General features: G+C 45.7%; 1 protein-coding gene across 1 annotated transcript in view; it reads right to left on the minus strand.

The window, feature by feature from the left end:
- The window catches only part of SLC24A3 (solute carrier family 24 member 3), a 511,438-nt gene extending 504,244 nt beyond the window's left edge, over window positions 1-7,194 (minus strand). The window contains exon 1 of the mRNA XM_079123534.1: window positions 6,662-7,194. Within this exon, the coding sequence (XP_078979660.1) occupies window positions 6,662-7,094 (433 nt within the window). The 5' untranslated portion in view covers window positions 7,095-7,194. The remainder of the gene's footprint in view (window positions 1-6,661) is intronic.
- Window positions 7,195-13,197: the final 6,003 nt, after the last annotated feature.

The raw sequence follows: 13,197 nt of genomic DNA on the forward strand, positions 1-13,197 counted from the left end.
CCCTTTAGAGTGGTGAATAGATGGACAGGTATTCAGTAACAATCCCTTCTAAACATTAATCTCTTTAGAGGCCATGGTTTCCTGGAAGGTTAATGCCTGAAATCTCATCACCTCATTGCAGTCCCCCATGGTATCTGGGGTACCAATATATTCCCTCATTTGAAGTGAAAGAGAGAAGCTTTACCAACACTTGATATTATCACATTTTAATTTTTGCCTATCTGATAAATAAAAACTAGTATTTCAATATTTTTAAATTCAGATTTCCCTGTTGTCATTTAAAGGTTAAAATGTTTTACTTGTGTCAATTGCCCATTTGCAATTGCATTTTTATAAATTGCCTGCCTGTATTTGTGGTCCATTTTTCTATGAATTTGCTTTGTTATTCAGTCTAGTTCCTTTTATTTTCCAGGCTCTAGCTCCTCCTGACCACCATGACCTCCTCCACGCCACGCTGTATTTCTCACTCCTATCTCTCATAATTCTTGAAGATTAGTGTGTGATGCCTCTCTTCTCACTTAACCAGGAGAATGAGTAAGTACTCTGGGTGCCCATTTCTGACACGGTGGTCACCTCAGCAACTAGCAAAAGATCTGCCATGGGTATAACGAATGAGTGGACAAAAATTCCTATGTTTGACACCCTCGGGGATCCAGGCAGGAGTTCCCTCAAAGGGTTCCACTGAAGAGAGTTTGTTAAAGAGACAGTTGGAAAGGGTGGGGGAAGGGTCAGGGTGGCCAAGGAGGGATGGGATGCCCCCAGGAGAAGCAACAGAGCAAAGCTGGGCCGCCCCTGAAACAGAAAGAGGAATAAGATGAAAACAGGCAGAACCATAGGAGACCGATGGCCCCCATTACAACTTGGCTCATAGGGAACCCTCCTCCACTTGAATCCTTAACACTTCACATTCTCAAATGCTACAGGATAAAACCCTGTTTGGAACTATTGCAAACAACAAATAAAAATAATTGCCCAATAAACTACAGAAACAGAAGGCAGGAACAGGCCAGGGGAAAAAAAAAAACTCAAATTACCTTCCTGGTAGCACAACCCATTGCTTTGCTAATTCCAGAGACATTTTCTGAACTCTCCATACCTCAGTTTCCCCATTAGGAAAACTGATGTACTATTAACACCCCCTTGTCTGGGGTGGGTGGTTCTTGCGCTCAAGGAAAAGAAATATCCTTACAGAATAAGAGACTGCCAAAATCCTGTCCTATCAGCCAACTTCCACCAGGCCTTGGAATTCTCAGCAAATAGCTGGTTTTGCAATTCTTTTGGCTTTGCCAACCCTCCAGGGTAAAAAAAATCTTCCCACAAGGATTCAAGGCTTGCAAGTAGAGGAAATCTTTGAGAAAAATCTGGGTTGATGAGCAGCTAAGAAAAGCCAGGAGGAAAGAGACACATCTATATATGTTTGTGCAGAAAATAGAAAAGGTTGAAAAGCAGTGTGTTTCTAAAATACTGCTTCTATGAAACCAACCTTCTGTTACTCTCCTTGGTTGACTGAAAAAGGCAGGGTGATTCCCCATCTCCTATTCACATCTTCCTCAGCCAAGGCTGGAAAGTGAAGCAGCATGAAGTTTTGACACAGGTAGGCTTCAGTTTGAATCCTGCCATTTAACCCATTTAACCAACTAACAGCAGGCAGAAATGCCTTTTCTTTTTTCTTTTTCTTTTTCTTTTTCTTTGGCATGGATTGAACCTAGGACCTCAAGCATGCTAGGGAAGTGAGCTACATTCCCAGTCTGTTGTAATTTTTTTGTTTTTAATTTTGAGACAAAGTCATGCTAAGTACCCCAGGATGGCCCCCAACTTAAAATCCTGCCTCAGCCTCCTGAGTAACTGGGATTGCAGGGATGCACCACCACCACCATGCCCGGCTGCACACCACTTTTCCTCAGGTTAGTACTATCGCAGGAAAAATGGGAGGAAAAAAATCTAATTTGCAGGATCAGGGCAAAATTATAAATTATGAAATTAAAGTGTACACTCACTTAGAGGCTCCTAGCATAGGGTAGCCAGTTTTATCATGAGCACTACAGTTTAGAAATTTTAAGCACTGGTATTTAACAGACTTAAAAAAAAAATATTTTCCTCTTTATTTAACAAATGTCTCTGAGCTATGATGGACTGAAGTGACAGAGGTGAGGATAGTTCATAGTGTCCCTGAACTCCTGGAGCTCAGAATCTATTGAAGAGGAATGTTACTCAAATCATGACCAAATATATACATAATTGCCAACTGTGATAAATGCTATGAAGAAAAATACAATGTATTTAGAGAACACAATGGGGAACCTAGTATTGTCCAAGAAGGCCCTATGGGCAGGAAATGAAGGAATAACTCGTAGTGGTGATGAACTCAGCAGCCCCCACACAGCAGACCAGCACAGTGCTAGAGATCTGAGGCCAGAAGAGTCACCTCTTGTGAAGCAAAAGAAATGCTGGAGTAGTGAAGTAAGGAGAGGTAAGGTGAGAGGAGGGAAGATGAAGCTGGAGAGTCTGGCAGTCCTCTTTTTAAGTTCTCTAAAGAATGAGAAGTCACAAAGTCAAACAGGCAAAGACTGGCTCTTGGAAATGCAATTTCATCCGTAGCCCAAATCTCCACTGCCCTCCATTCTTCAAAAGTCACCTCTGGCTCCCACATCAGGTAATAGTTTACTGATCAGGAGACACTTGAAAAACAATATCCATACCTATGTGTGTGTGCATGTGCATATACATAAATGTATGCATGTATACATGTTGTAGTCACCATTACCTGTCTTGGGAAATGTCTACAACTGCTCCTAAGGTATGACTCTTTCAGAGCCTTAGACATCCCCAAGACAGGTTCAACCATATCTCCCACCACACAAGCTCTTCTTACACTATGACCCTATACTTCTCCTTTCAGTGAGAGGTAGTTCTATGTCCCCACTCTTTGAACCTGTGCTGACATCTGTCACTGCCTTGACCAGCAGAAAATAGTGGAAGTGGCAACATGTGGCTTCTGAGGCTAGGATGAAAAAATGCCATGTACTTCCACTGTGTTCTCTTGGGACACTTGCTATTGGAACTCAGCTGCCATTCTCTGAGGAAGTTCAAACTGAGCCACACAGAGAGGCCACATGGAGAGGCCACGTGTAGGTCTGGGCCAACAGCCACATCAACCCTCAGACGCAGGACTGATGCTGTCTCTCCTGATTCCAAATCCAGCTGTCAAGTCGCCCAGCTTTGCAATCTTTCCAGCTGAGGCCACTGACATAATGGAGCAGAAAACATCTATCCACACTCTGCCCCTTCCAAATTCTTGATCCAAAGTATCCATGAACAAAAAAAAAAAAAAAAAAAAAAAAAAAAAAAAAAAAACTGATGTTACTAAGTTTTGGGGTGATTTGTTACACAGCAATAGTAACTGGCATAGAAAACTCAAGATATCTGAAAAAATATATATGCGTATATAAATGACTACTGAGTTAGAACCCCTTCTAGAAAAAGATGGCCAGGTAGTTTATAACAAAGAAAATTAAGCCCTTTTAAACCACTCAAAGTACACAAAGTAATTCATCTTCATTGCAAATATAAAAGAAAATCCTTGTTAGCAAACCTAACACCTTACTTCAATTGGCTTTGAAAAAAGATCAAAAAAGAAGTCTTCATCCACAACAACTAAAAAGGGAAATTAGGACTTGTCTTACTCTACTGCTGAAGGCTCACTTGTCTGAAAAGGGTACAGATTAAATAAAGCAATTCATATAAGGTATACTTAGCACAATGCTTGACACTTAAGAGTCCACTGAATTCTAGTTATTATTGTTAGAATTGAGTCATTGTTAGAATTAAGATTTTCTTGATTCCAGCACTAACCCTTTCTGATTTAAATTAAACAACCCTTATGTTCCATCTCCACAGGGGAGAAAACACAGTATAGATTATTTTCTATACTGCGTGCAACCAAATACTAAATCTACTGAAAACCTTTTCAGAGTATAACTAAAACTTTTCAGTATATAACCAAATCTGAGTTTGGTTAGAAGTCAAGAAAGGGATCTCAGATTCCATATGATTAGAAATGTTATGTAACATTATGTAACATAAGTGCCACACATCTCTATTTGGTTTGGTAAAAGAACTGTCCTTTATATAGGGGGAGGAAGATCAATGTGTTAGAAAACAAGGTACTGAAATGTTATCTTGAATAAACTCTACATAGTTTTAAATGTGAATAAATAAAAATATTATCACTGATCATTGTAAAAGTACCCCCCCATATGGGATTATATAAATATTATAACTACACCGACATTGTGGCATGAGTACCAGGGAACAGAAGTGAGAACAGAGTCAGGTCACTTCAGGTTGGTTTATTCTCTACTTCTCAATTGCTATGTGACTTTAAGTCAATCACTCAGCCTCTCTGAATCACAAAGTCTTTAAAACAAGACTAAATTCCAAACTTTTCATTCACATCAAAATGGTTTACACTGCACTATTAAGAAGAGCAGCCCCTGAGCTTCCAGAGTTAAGAGTCACTTTTCAAATGTTTATGTATGTGCAATGATGATTTCACAAGCAGAAATATCATCATTTCCAGATTCACATGCATTAATTAATTTGTTACAGATTATCTTAAAAAAAAACTGTCTTGATGTAAATGCTTCTGTGCATCACATACTGAAGTCATCAATGTCATATGGAAGGAAAGTGACTGGAGATAGAATCACAACAAGCAATAAACAGAGACATCCTTCTTAACACTCTTGGCTTTTCCCAATTAGATCCTCAGGTGCTGGGGTAGGCAGTTTTCCTAAACTGGGCATTGATGGGAGGGGGTAAGGAGGAAGTGAGGGGGGGGGGAAGCAAATTAATGGTTAAGAGAAGACAGGGGGAAAGATAAAAGTGGGGGAAAGGGAACATGCTACAGAATTGAAAGAGTCAGTGGCACCTAAGCAGAAAATTCACTTCTGGGGAAGCCATTTCAAAATGACAGTCTAGTCACCAGGCTTTAAGTTTGCAGAGTGTCTGATTCCCTTTTGCCTCCAAATAGCCTGGTTTCCTGGGAATGGGTGGAGCATGCCCCTGTCATTGATCTACTTAACTGTATAGGGTCACCAGACAGAAAAAAAAAAAAAATGTCTTTTAAATCCTGGGAAGTGGTGAGAAGCCTGTGACTTATGGAGTTCCAACATGCCAGAGAAATGGCCGGCATGCAACTGACTTGGTAGGGCTCTGGTCGGAGATGGCATGGACTATCAACTGGCTTTTCACTCATAAAAACTGGATGAGAGTCAGCAGGCTAATGCCTGGCAGGTCTGAATCTGCCCTTGGAGAGAAGTCCTGCTTTCCTCATATAGGCTCAGCCCCTTCCTGATGTCAGAACCCATGGCCGATGATTTGGGATTCAGAAAGCTGTGTTGTAGTCTTGAGCCTTCACTGAAAACCAAGACTGCCTCTCTCCTATTACCATATATGATGAAGTCTGGTAAGAGGTCTGGTAAGACCTGAAGGACCATCTGGTTTCACCATGAAGCAGGACACCAGCCAATTTGAGGGAGATCCCTTTTTTGATTGATGGCACCTTTAAAAAAAATGTTACCATCAATTCCAAAATGTCTTTTCTTCACCTCACACCACCTTGTAGCAGAGCTAAGTCTATCTTAACACCACAGCACATATTTGTAACTCTTTCTTGCAACCATTTTTGTAGCTGATTTTTCCACAAACCCCACTACCTGAAGGGCTGGGATATAAAAACCATTTTACAACAGCTATTCTTCCAAGTCTTTCTCTCGTTCTTTCTTAGACAGCTGCACCCCTGAGTCCGAATTGTTTTTAGTGGACAACTGTTCTCAGTACATTTCTCCACAAGGTCTATTTCAGCTCCAGAAAGGCCAAGGACAAAGATAAAACCAAAGTTGTGTGTGAAGGAGCAGACCCAGGGCAGAGCATGGGAAAGGAGTGGACAGAGTGATAAGTGATCAGGCCAAAATAATTTCTTTCAGCGCAGCAAGTCCGCAAAAGGGAGCGTGGAGAAGGAGTCCATGTCTTCCCGGTAATGAGTCTGTGCAAGAGCATAAGACTATTCCCAAACCCTGGCTGGATGGCTAACACTTTTTTCCTACCCGAAGTTGCGGGCACCTGTTCAGGAAAGGCGGTAAGGAGCTTCTAAGCTGGACGGTCTGACCGTGCTATATGGAGAACTATATGTGAAGCGGTCCAACTGGCTCCCTTCAAGCCTCCACCGAGCCCGAGTGTACAGGTGGTTACCTGCACAGGTACTGAATCTTACTAGGACAACTTTATTACTGGCCCTAGGAGGCTTTTTAGAGAAAGAATCCCCACCACCGCCACCACGAGTCCCTCCAGCTCGCGGAAAAGAGGCGCACACAGGCAAGAGGCACAGGTAAAGGTTCCCAGGGCAGCCAGGCTCCCACGCTTGCCCGCCGCTTCTCCACTAACGCGGTCTTGGCGCTGTGTGACCTCTCCTTTGGAGCCCCTGAGCCAGGCAGCGGTGTCCTGGTGCCCCGCACCTACGCGCGTCAACCCAGCCCGCTCGACCCCCGCGGCTCTGGCCCGGCCGTGCAGCCCTGCGGACCGCAGCAGCCCGGCGCCCAGCCCCGGCAGCCCCAGCCGCCGGAGCCGCAGCGCCCACTCGGGGCAAACAGCGAGCACTCACCCTTCTGCTCTCGCAGGCTCGACAGCGACCAGAGCAGCAGCGCCACCGAGGCCAGGAAGCAGAGCTGGCTCAGCAGAAGGTCCCTCCGGCGGCGGCGGCGGCGGCGGCGCGCGCGGTCCTCGTCGCCCGGCGGCTGCATCCTCGGGCTGCCGGGCGCCGGCCCCGGCAGGCGGCGGCCGCTCCTATCGCGGGCGGCCGCGGCGGGGACGGCGGCTGGAGGCAACCCTGCGCGCAGCAGCAGCGCTTCCTCGCTGCGCTCCCACCCGGCCGCCGCCTCCTGCTCTCCTTCCTCCTGGCCGCTGCCCGTCTCCTCGTCGTCGCCCTCGTCGTCGCTATCGCTCAGTCCCTCCTCCCCCCCCTCCTCCTCCTCCTCGCCGCTCGCCCGCTCCGCCGCCTCCCGGCGCTCAGGGTCCCTCTCCTCATCGCGCGCCATGGCTCCCACGCTCCGCGCCCGCGCTCGGCCTGGGGCGGCGGCGCGGCGGGGGCGGCGGGGGCGGCCGGGAGGCGGGGGCGGCGGCGGCAGAGGAGGAGGAGCGGGGAAGGACCGGCGGGAGGAGGGCCGGCCGCTGGGCAACTCGGCGGGCTGGCGAGGCCACCCCGGACAGGCTCCGGCCTCGCGGGCTGCAAGAGCGCGTCCCGGGGCTGCCCTCCTACTCCATGGTTCGCGCGCGGAGACCCGGGGCCAGGGCTGGACCGCGCCGAGTGCACCGAGCGAGCAGGGAGCACGGACGAGTGCGTCTTCCCTCAGCCTGCAACCGCGCGGCTGGTGGGCCCGGGTCGGCGGCTGGGGAGCACGCGGGCAGGGGGCAGTGCCAGGGATGCAGCTCAGAGCTGGCCAGCACGACGGGGAGGGGGCGCGGGGAGAAGACTGGGCTGGGGTTGGAGCGGGGTGCGCAATCCTTAAGCCCTCGGGTGCTAAAGGAAAGAGGAAGGTGGATGGGAGCTCCTTTGGGACGCACAGGAGCTGGAGCGGGTAAGAAATCCACGAAGGAGGATTCCTCCGAAACTTTCGGAGAAACCGAGGGTCTCTTTAGCCCCCTCCCACCCACTGCCCCGAGTTAGGGATACACGAGTGAGCTTAGCTTGCCCACGCCCTGCCATCAATCTCGCCTCCTCCCGCGGGCCTCCCGGGTTCCCCTCTGCCCCCTGGTGGGGATCCCCCTGCGCGTCAGGCTCAGGTCCTGGAACAGGCCTCCCCAGAGGCTTGTGGCTCACTAGGGGTGTCCTGGCTCCCCCCTCTGGCCCAGGCTTACACTGAATGTGCTGGACCAAGCCCAGGGCTGGGGCTGCTGGAAGAGGGACCGCTGGCAAGGTCCCTGGGAAATGTGCCCTGAGGATCCTGGTCATCCTGGGGAAGAGGACCCTGGTCTTCTAAGGGGACATCAGCATCAGAGGTTGGAGTCCTAGTTCCCCTGCTACTAGTCTTCCTGATCCTGCCTGCTGGAGGTTTTAATTGCCTTCGAGACTGGAGGGCCTCACAGCCCTGCAGAAGGTGCCCATTTGGAGGAAACACCTAGTGATGTCAGAAACAGCCCACCCTCTCTCCTTGGGTTTCCTTGGCCTCCTCCCAGGTGCCTCCCTGGGGTGGCCATAGGGTCACATAGGGTCCTGAGAAGGAGATGTCTTTGTGGGGGAATGAAAATGAAACAAGAGGGACTGAATGGAATCAGACCAAATCAGGGAATCTACCTCTAGGCTTTGGGAAGATGAGGAGGAAGGAGGAAGCAGGAAGCTTCTGTACAGGTTTCCCCATAAAAAATATGGCCCCCACGGTGGTTGATCTTTTACCCTACAGCCTTCAGAAGGTCCCTGACACATCCACCAAAAGCAAGGATCTAGTAAAGGACTAAGTAGATTGTCCTAGGAGGATCCATTTCCATAGAATGGCCCTTTCACCCAGCAACAGTAGAAAACTTTTGCTTTCTGTGCATATCATTTATTTATTTACTGTGGTTCAGCTTGGCCTCATCCCAGACATGCAGAGCACCTTCCCTACAAGGCCCTTCATGGTTATTCTTTTGCTTAGGTTACCAGGTACTAAGGAGAACTTAAAATATGTGAGTTCATCCCGAATGGAGTGGGTGTCTTGTGTCATTGCCGTATTAAGCATTTGGAGACAAGGAAAAGAAAGTTTAGGAGCTCAGAAGAGTCCAGCTATCTAGGAAAGGCACTCAGATGGTGTTTTTCTAATGAAAACTCTCTCAAAAGGTGAGAGAGAGAATCTGGAACTAATTGAGTTAGGAAATGAATACCCGCTCAGGGGGTGAAAATGCCATAGGCAAAAAGAATTGTGTAATCTGCTGATGGGTGGGGTGACAGGAAAGGAGCAAGAGGGAGAACAGTTGAAACCAGGAACTGGCAATTCCCTGAAAAAGAGAAAACACTTGTGTGAACCAGGTGAACTAGAGAAGTCAGAGAATTGTGTTTTTTGTTGTTGTTGTTGTTGTTTGTTTTGTATTGTTTCGTTTTGTTTGTAACGGGGCTGTGGGGGTGGTGGAATTGAAACTAGAGGTGCTTAACTACTAAGGTACATCTCAGCCCTTTTTATTTTTGATTTTGAGATAGGATCTCACTACCTTGCTTAAGGCCTCACTAAGTTGCCAAGGCTAGTTTGAACTTTTGATCCTCCTGCCTGAGCCTCCCCAGTTTATTCATTTTGACAGATTTCAGAGCAAAGGGAGATAGTAAAGTAAATACAGAGAGAAAGATCCCAGAACAGCCAACCACCACCCAGGGAAGACAAATGGGAGATTAGGGTTCCCAGCATGACAGGACCCTAGCCTTGGTGGGCTCCTTACTTCACCGGGTGGCAGCTTCTCTGGTGGAATTTGCCTGCCATCAGGGAAGTCCTTTGTCTCCACCCAACCCCTCTATCAGCCAAGTTTGGAGTGGAACAAGATCTCCAGTTCCCTATCAGCATTGGAATAGAAAGGAGATAGCCTGAAGGGTGCAGGGGGTCCACTACCAAGGAAAACAGTAATTTTTGTAGTACCTGCCCCTCCTAGTCTTTGGAATATCCCCAGGAAACCAAATTTTGGAAGCAGCAGGAGTCAAAATGAAGAATGTGCTTATGATCTTTCACAATCAGTATCCTCTTTGGACCTAAGGTGGCTTTTGCCTTTTATTCCTCCATCTGTTTGCTTTTGATCTCATATTTTGTATAGGGAGCCTTAAGAAGAGAATTCCAGGATCTGATACTTGGGTCTGAGAATGACTTTGATTAGAAAAAGCAGCATTGCCCTGAGAGTTGCAGGAATCCTCCCAGGAATGACTGGTGTGTTCACAAAGCTTCTTCCCCACTCTGGGCTGGTTGCTAGACTCACCACAAGCTCCCCCCAACCCTTCCATAACATGTTGGTTTTATTTCTAACCAGAGACTTTGGGCCTGATGTGGGGCATAGAAATGGTCCATTTTTCTCAAAGTTCTGCCTTTATAACAAAAAATGAAAACCCCCCCCCCCCCCATGGCCACATTTCTGACTCTCAGCCTAGGTCAAACCTTCTCTCAGCCAATGATTGGGGCCTTATCTGTACATAGATTAGACACATCTCTGACCAACCTTCCCTCACCCACAGTTCCCAGACCTGACAGAGCAGTTTCCACAACAAAGCAAGGTTGTGTCTCCATAACACCAAACACTGCCAGTTGTGTCAAACAGACAAGCCTCGGGTGTAGAAGGGGGAAGGCAGAGGAGGAGAACACCATAGAAGTCACTTAGCTTAGTGAAATGACAAGTCAGCCTCCTTGCTGAGGCTGCTTGGTAATGCAAGGAGATGTGCCCCAAGCAAAGAAAGACCACCCTCCAAGGAATAATGCAGATGCATTCACAAAGCGCTTTCTTTAAACACATTGAGACCAATATTGGTAGGTGGGAGAATAAAAGAAAGAAACTCTTACATGGAACATTCCTGGAACAGACCTCAGATGCACTTGAGTGTCCAGACCTTCTATCATTGCATCATTCAAATGTTGCTTAGCCCCGCATGGTGGAACACACCTATAATCCCAGTAACTCCCAAGGCTGAGGCAGAAGGATCTCAAATTTGAGGACACCCTGGGCAACTAAGCAAGACCCTGTCTCAAAATAAAAAATAATATGAACCTGGGATGTAACTCAAGTAGTAGAGTTCCCCTGGGTTCAATCCCCAGGGACACAAGGTGATGGGGGGTAAGGCAGGTAAAACCTGCTCTTCAGAGACTCCCTAAGCTGGTAGCATTACCAAGGGGGAAAAAAATATCATCACTCTTGTGTGGTGAGTTAATGCTCCACATCATGTCTTTTGAAAGCATTGTGTCTACAAGGCAGGCTCCCATTATTCTAGGTGTTCAGTTTACAACTGGAATTCAAAGAAACCACTTATTTCATAATCATCTCCAATTTTTAATTTTTTTCCTAACCAGCTGTGTGGGTTTAATGATTTGTTTTTACTTTACTGCACAGATATGAGTATTGATCATTTGCCTAGTGAACCATGTCCATATTCACAACTTTTAAAGCAATTGTTGAGTTATAATCTACATATAGCCAAATGAACACACAGCTTAAGCCTTTAGCTCAATGAGTTTATGTATGTACATAAACTTACCAAATAAGTTCCAAATCAGGACTTAGAACATTCCTGCCCCATACCCCATTTCTCCCATGTTTCCCATGTCTCCTTTGTTCCAATCCCCTGCCAGACAGGAATCCCCCACCCCAAAATAACCCCTCTCCCCAATCTTCTCAGCCTAGATCATTGTTGCCTGTCCTTGAACTTCAGGCAATGGAGAGTACTTTGGCTCAGATTTTTTTCCTTAAGATCTGTCCAGCGTGCACAGCTGTGACTTGTTCTTTACTTGCTGTGTAGGTGTACAGTTTTTTTGGTTTTTTTTTTTTTTTTTTTTTTTTTTTCTTACCTGAGGCTTCAGTTCCCTTCCAAGTTTAGTGTAAGCCAAGAATAATCAAACCACTGCATCTGGATCTGAGACAAATGGCCTCCCAGATTGGCTAGTTTTGTAGGGAACTTCAGCTGAAATTCAAACAGTCATCCACCCCTTCTCAAACCGGTTTCCCTACATAAGGAGGAGCTCGAGGGTGACTGCAGGAGGACAGGTAAACTTCAAGGGTCCACTCTTGAAGGTAAGCATAGAAGAATTCCTAAGAAGTACATAAAAGTTTGAGGCAGGTTTTAATGGGAAAAGTCAATACAACCCATTTCCTGTACATTTCCACTTCCTTTCTGTTTCTAAAAGAGAAGAAAGTAGAACGGTAGCACACCTAATCCTCAACAGTCATGGAGCATCCTTTCAATCCAGCGTCGGTGGACATAAAAAGTACACGGGAGCTTGTCCCAACCCCTTCCTGAGCAAATAGGATTTGGGGAAAATGGGCACGGTGTACTATTTAACAGCTACCAGGAATTCTTCCATAGTAAAGTTTGAGACCTGCTGTTCTTGAGAAAGGGCAGTATGGCATGTATTTCTGGTGGATCCTGGAGGGCAAATCTAAAAGGAAAAGTCTATTACCTGGATTCTATTTGTCCATATTTTTAATTGGCTTGTTTTAGTTGTTTAGAAGAAATAAAAGCAGAGAGTGTACACACACACACCCTCTAGGTTTGCCTATGTCTCTTGTTTCACAAGTACTATTTAAAAAAACAATGACTCCTATAAAATATAATTTAGAATCATGGAAATAATAGAGATTAAAACATTAAATCCCCAAAGGACAAAAATTAAGTATTCATGATTTGAGCAATTTGCTCATTCTATCAAGATCATTCAGAAAGAAAACATGCAGATGCCTCTAATTTTATTTTGTTCATGTAAACGTGGACAGACGGATGCTGAGTGTGGCAAAGGAGCCCAGGAAGGGCCTTGGGTCTTATTTTTGTTAACATGCAAATATTAGGCTTAGGAAGTGTTTTAAATTAAGAAAATAGATCTGTATTTTTTTTAATTTTTAAATTTTCAAAACCTCTTCCTGATATGCCATGATATATAGTGTAAGTGAAAAAAAGGAAACTGCAATATGAATTATGTAAAACGCAGCAAAATATGTATCTCTCTCTTTATATATGTATGTATGTGAGAATATATATATACCCATGTGTATATCTATTTATATATACGATTGACCCCTCCCCCATATATATGAATGATCCTAATAAAATGAACAAGTGGCTGAAATTGTGAATACTGACATCTCTGAGGATTTACATTTTCACACACACACACACACACACACACACACACACACACTTATTTAGGTGGTTAGCAATGGTTACTCCTAGAGATGAGATTATAGATTTGGGGTAGGGAGTAATGAATAAAGAGGGATTTTCACTTTTTGTTTAGTACTTTCCAATAGTTTTTGATATAATTTTCTCTCATCAATATGTCCTATTTAGTTTTAAAAATGAAGCTTAAAAGAATTTGATCATGTGTAAGCAATTAAGTGGAGTTGACTTAATTTAGAGGAAGTGGCATGGTTTGACTTTGGCAGGACAGAGAAGAAGCTCGGTCCAGGTCTCCAGGCCTGCCTTCCAATGTGAGC

Source organism: Sciurus vulgaris (genome assembly GCF_902686455.1).
Source record: "Sciurus vulgaris genome assembly, chromosome: 2".
Classification (NCBI taxonomy): Eukaryota; Metazoa; Chordata; class Mammalia; order Rodentia; family Sciuridae; genus Sciurus; species Sciurus vulgaris.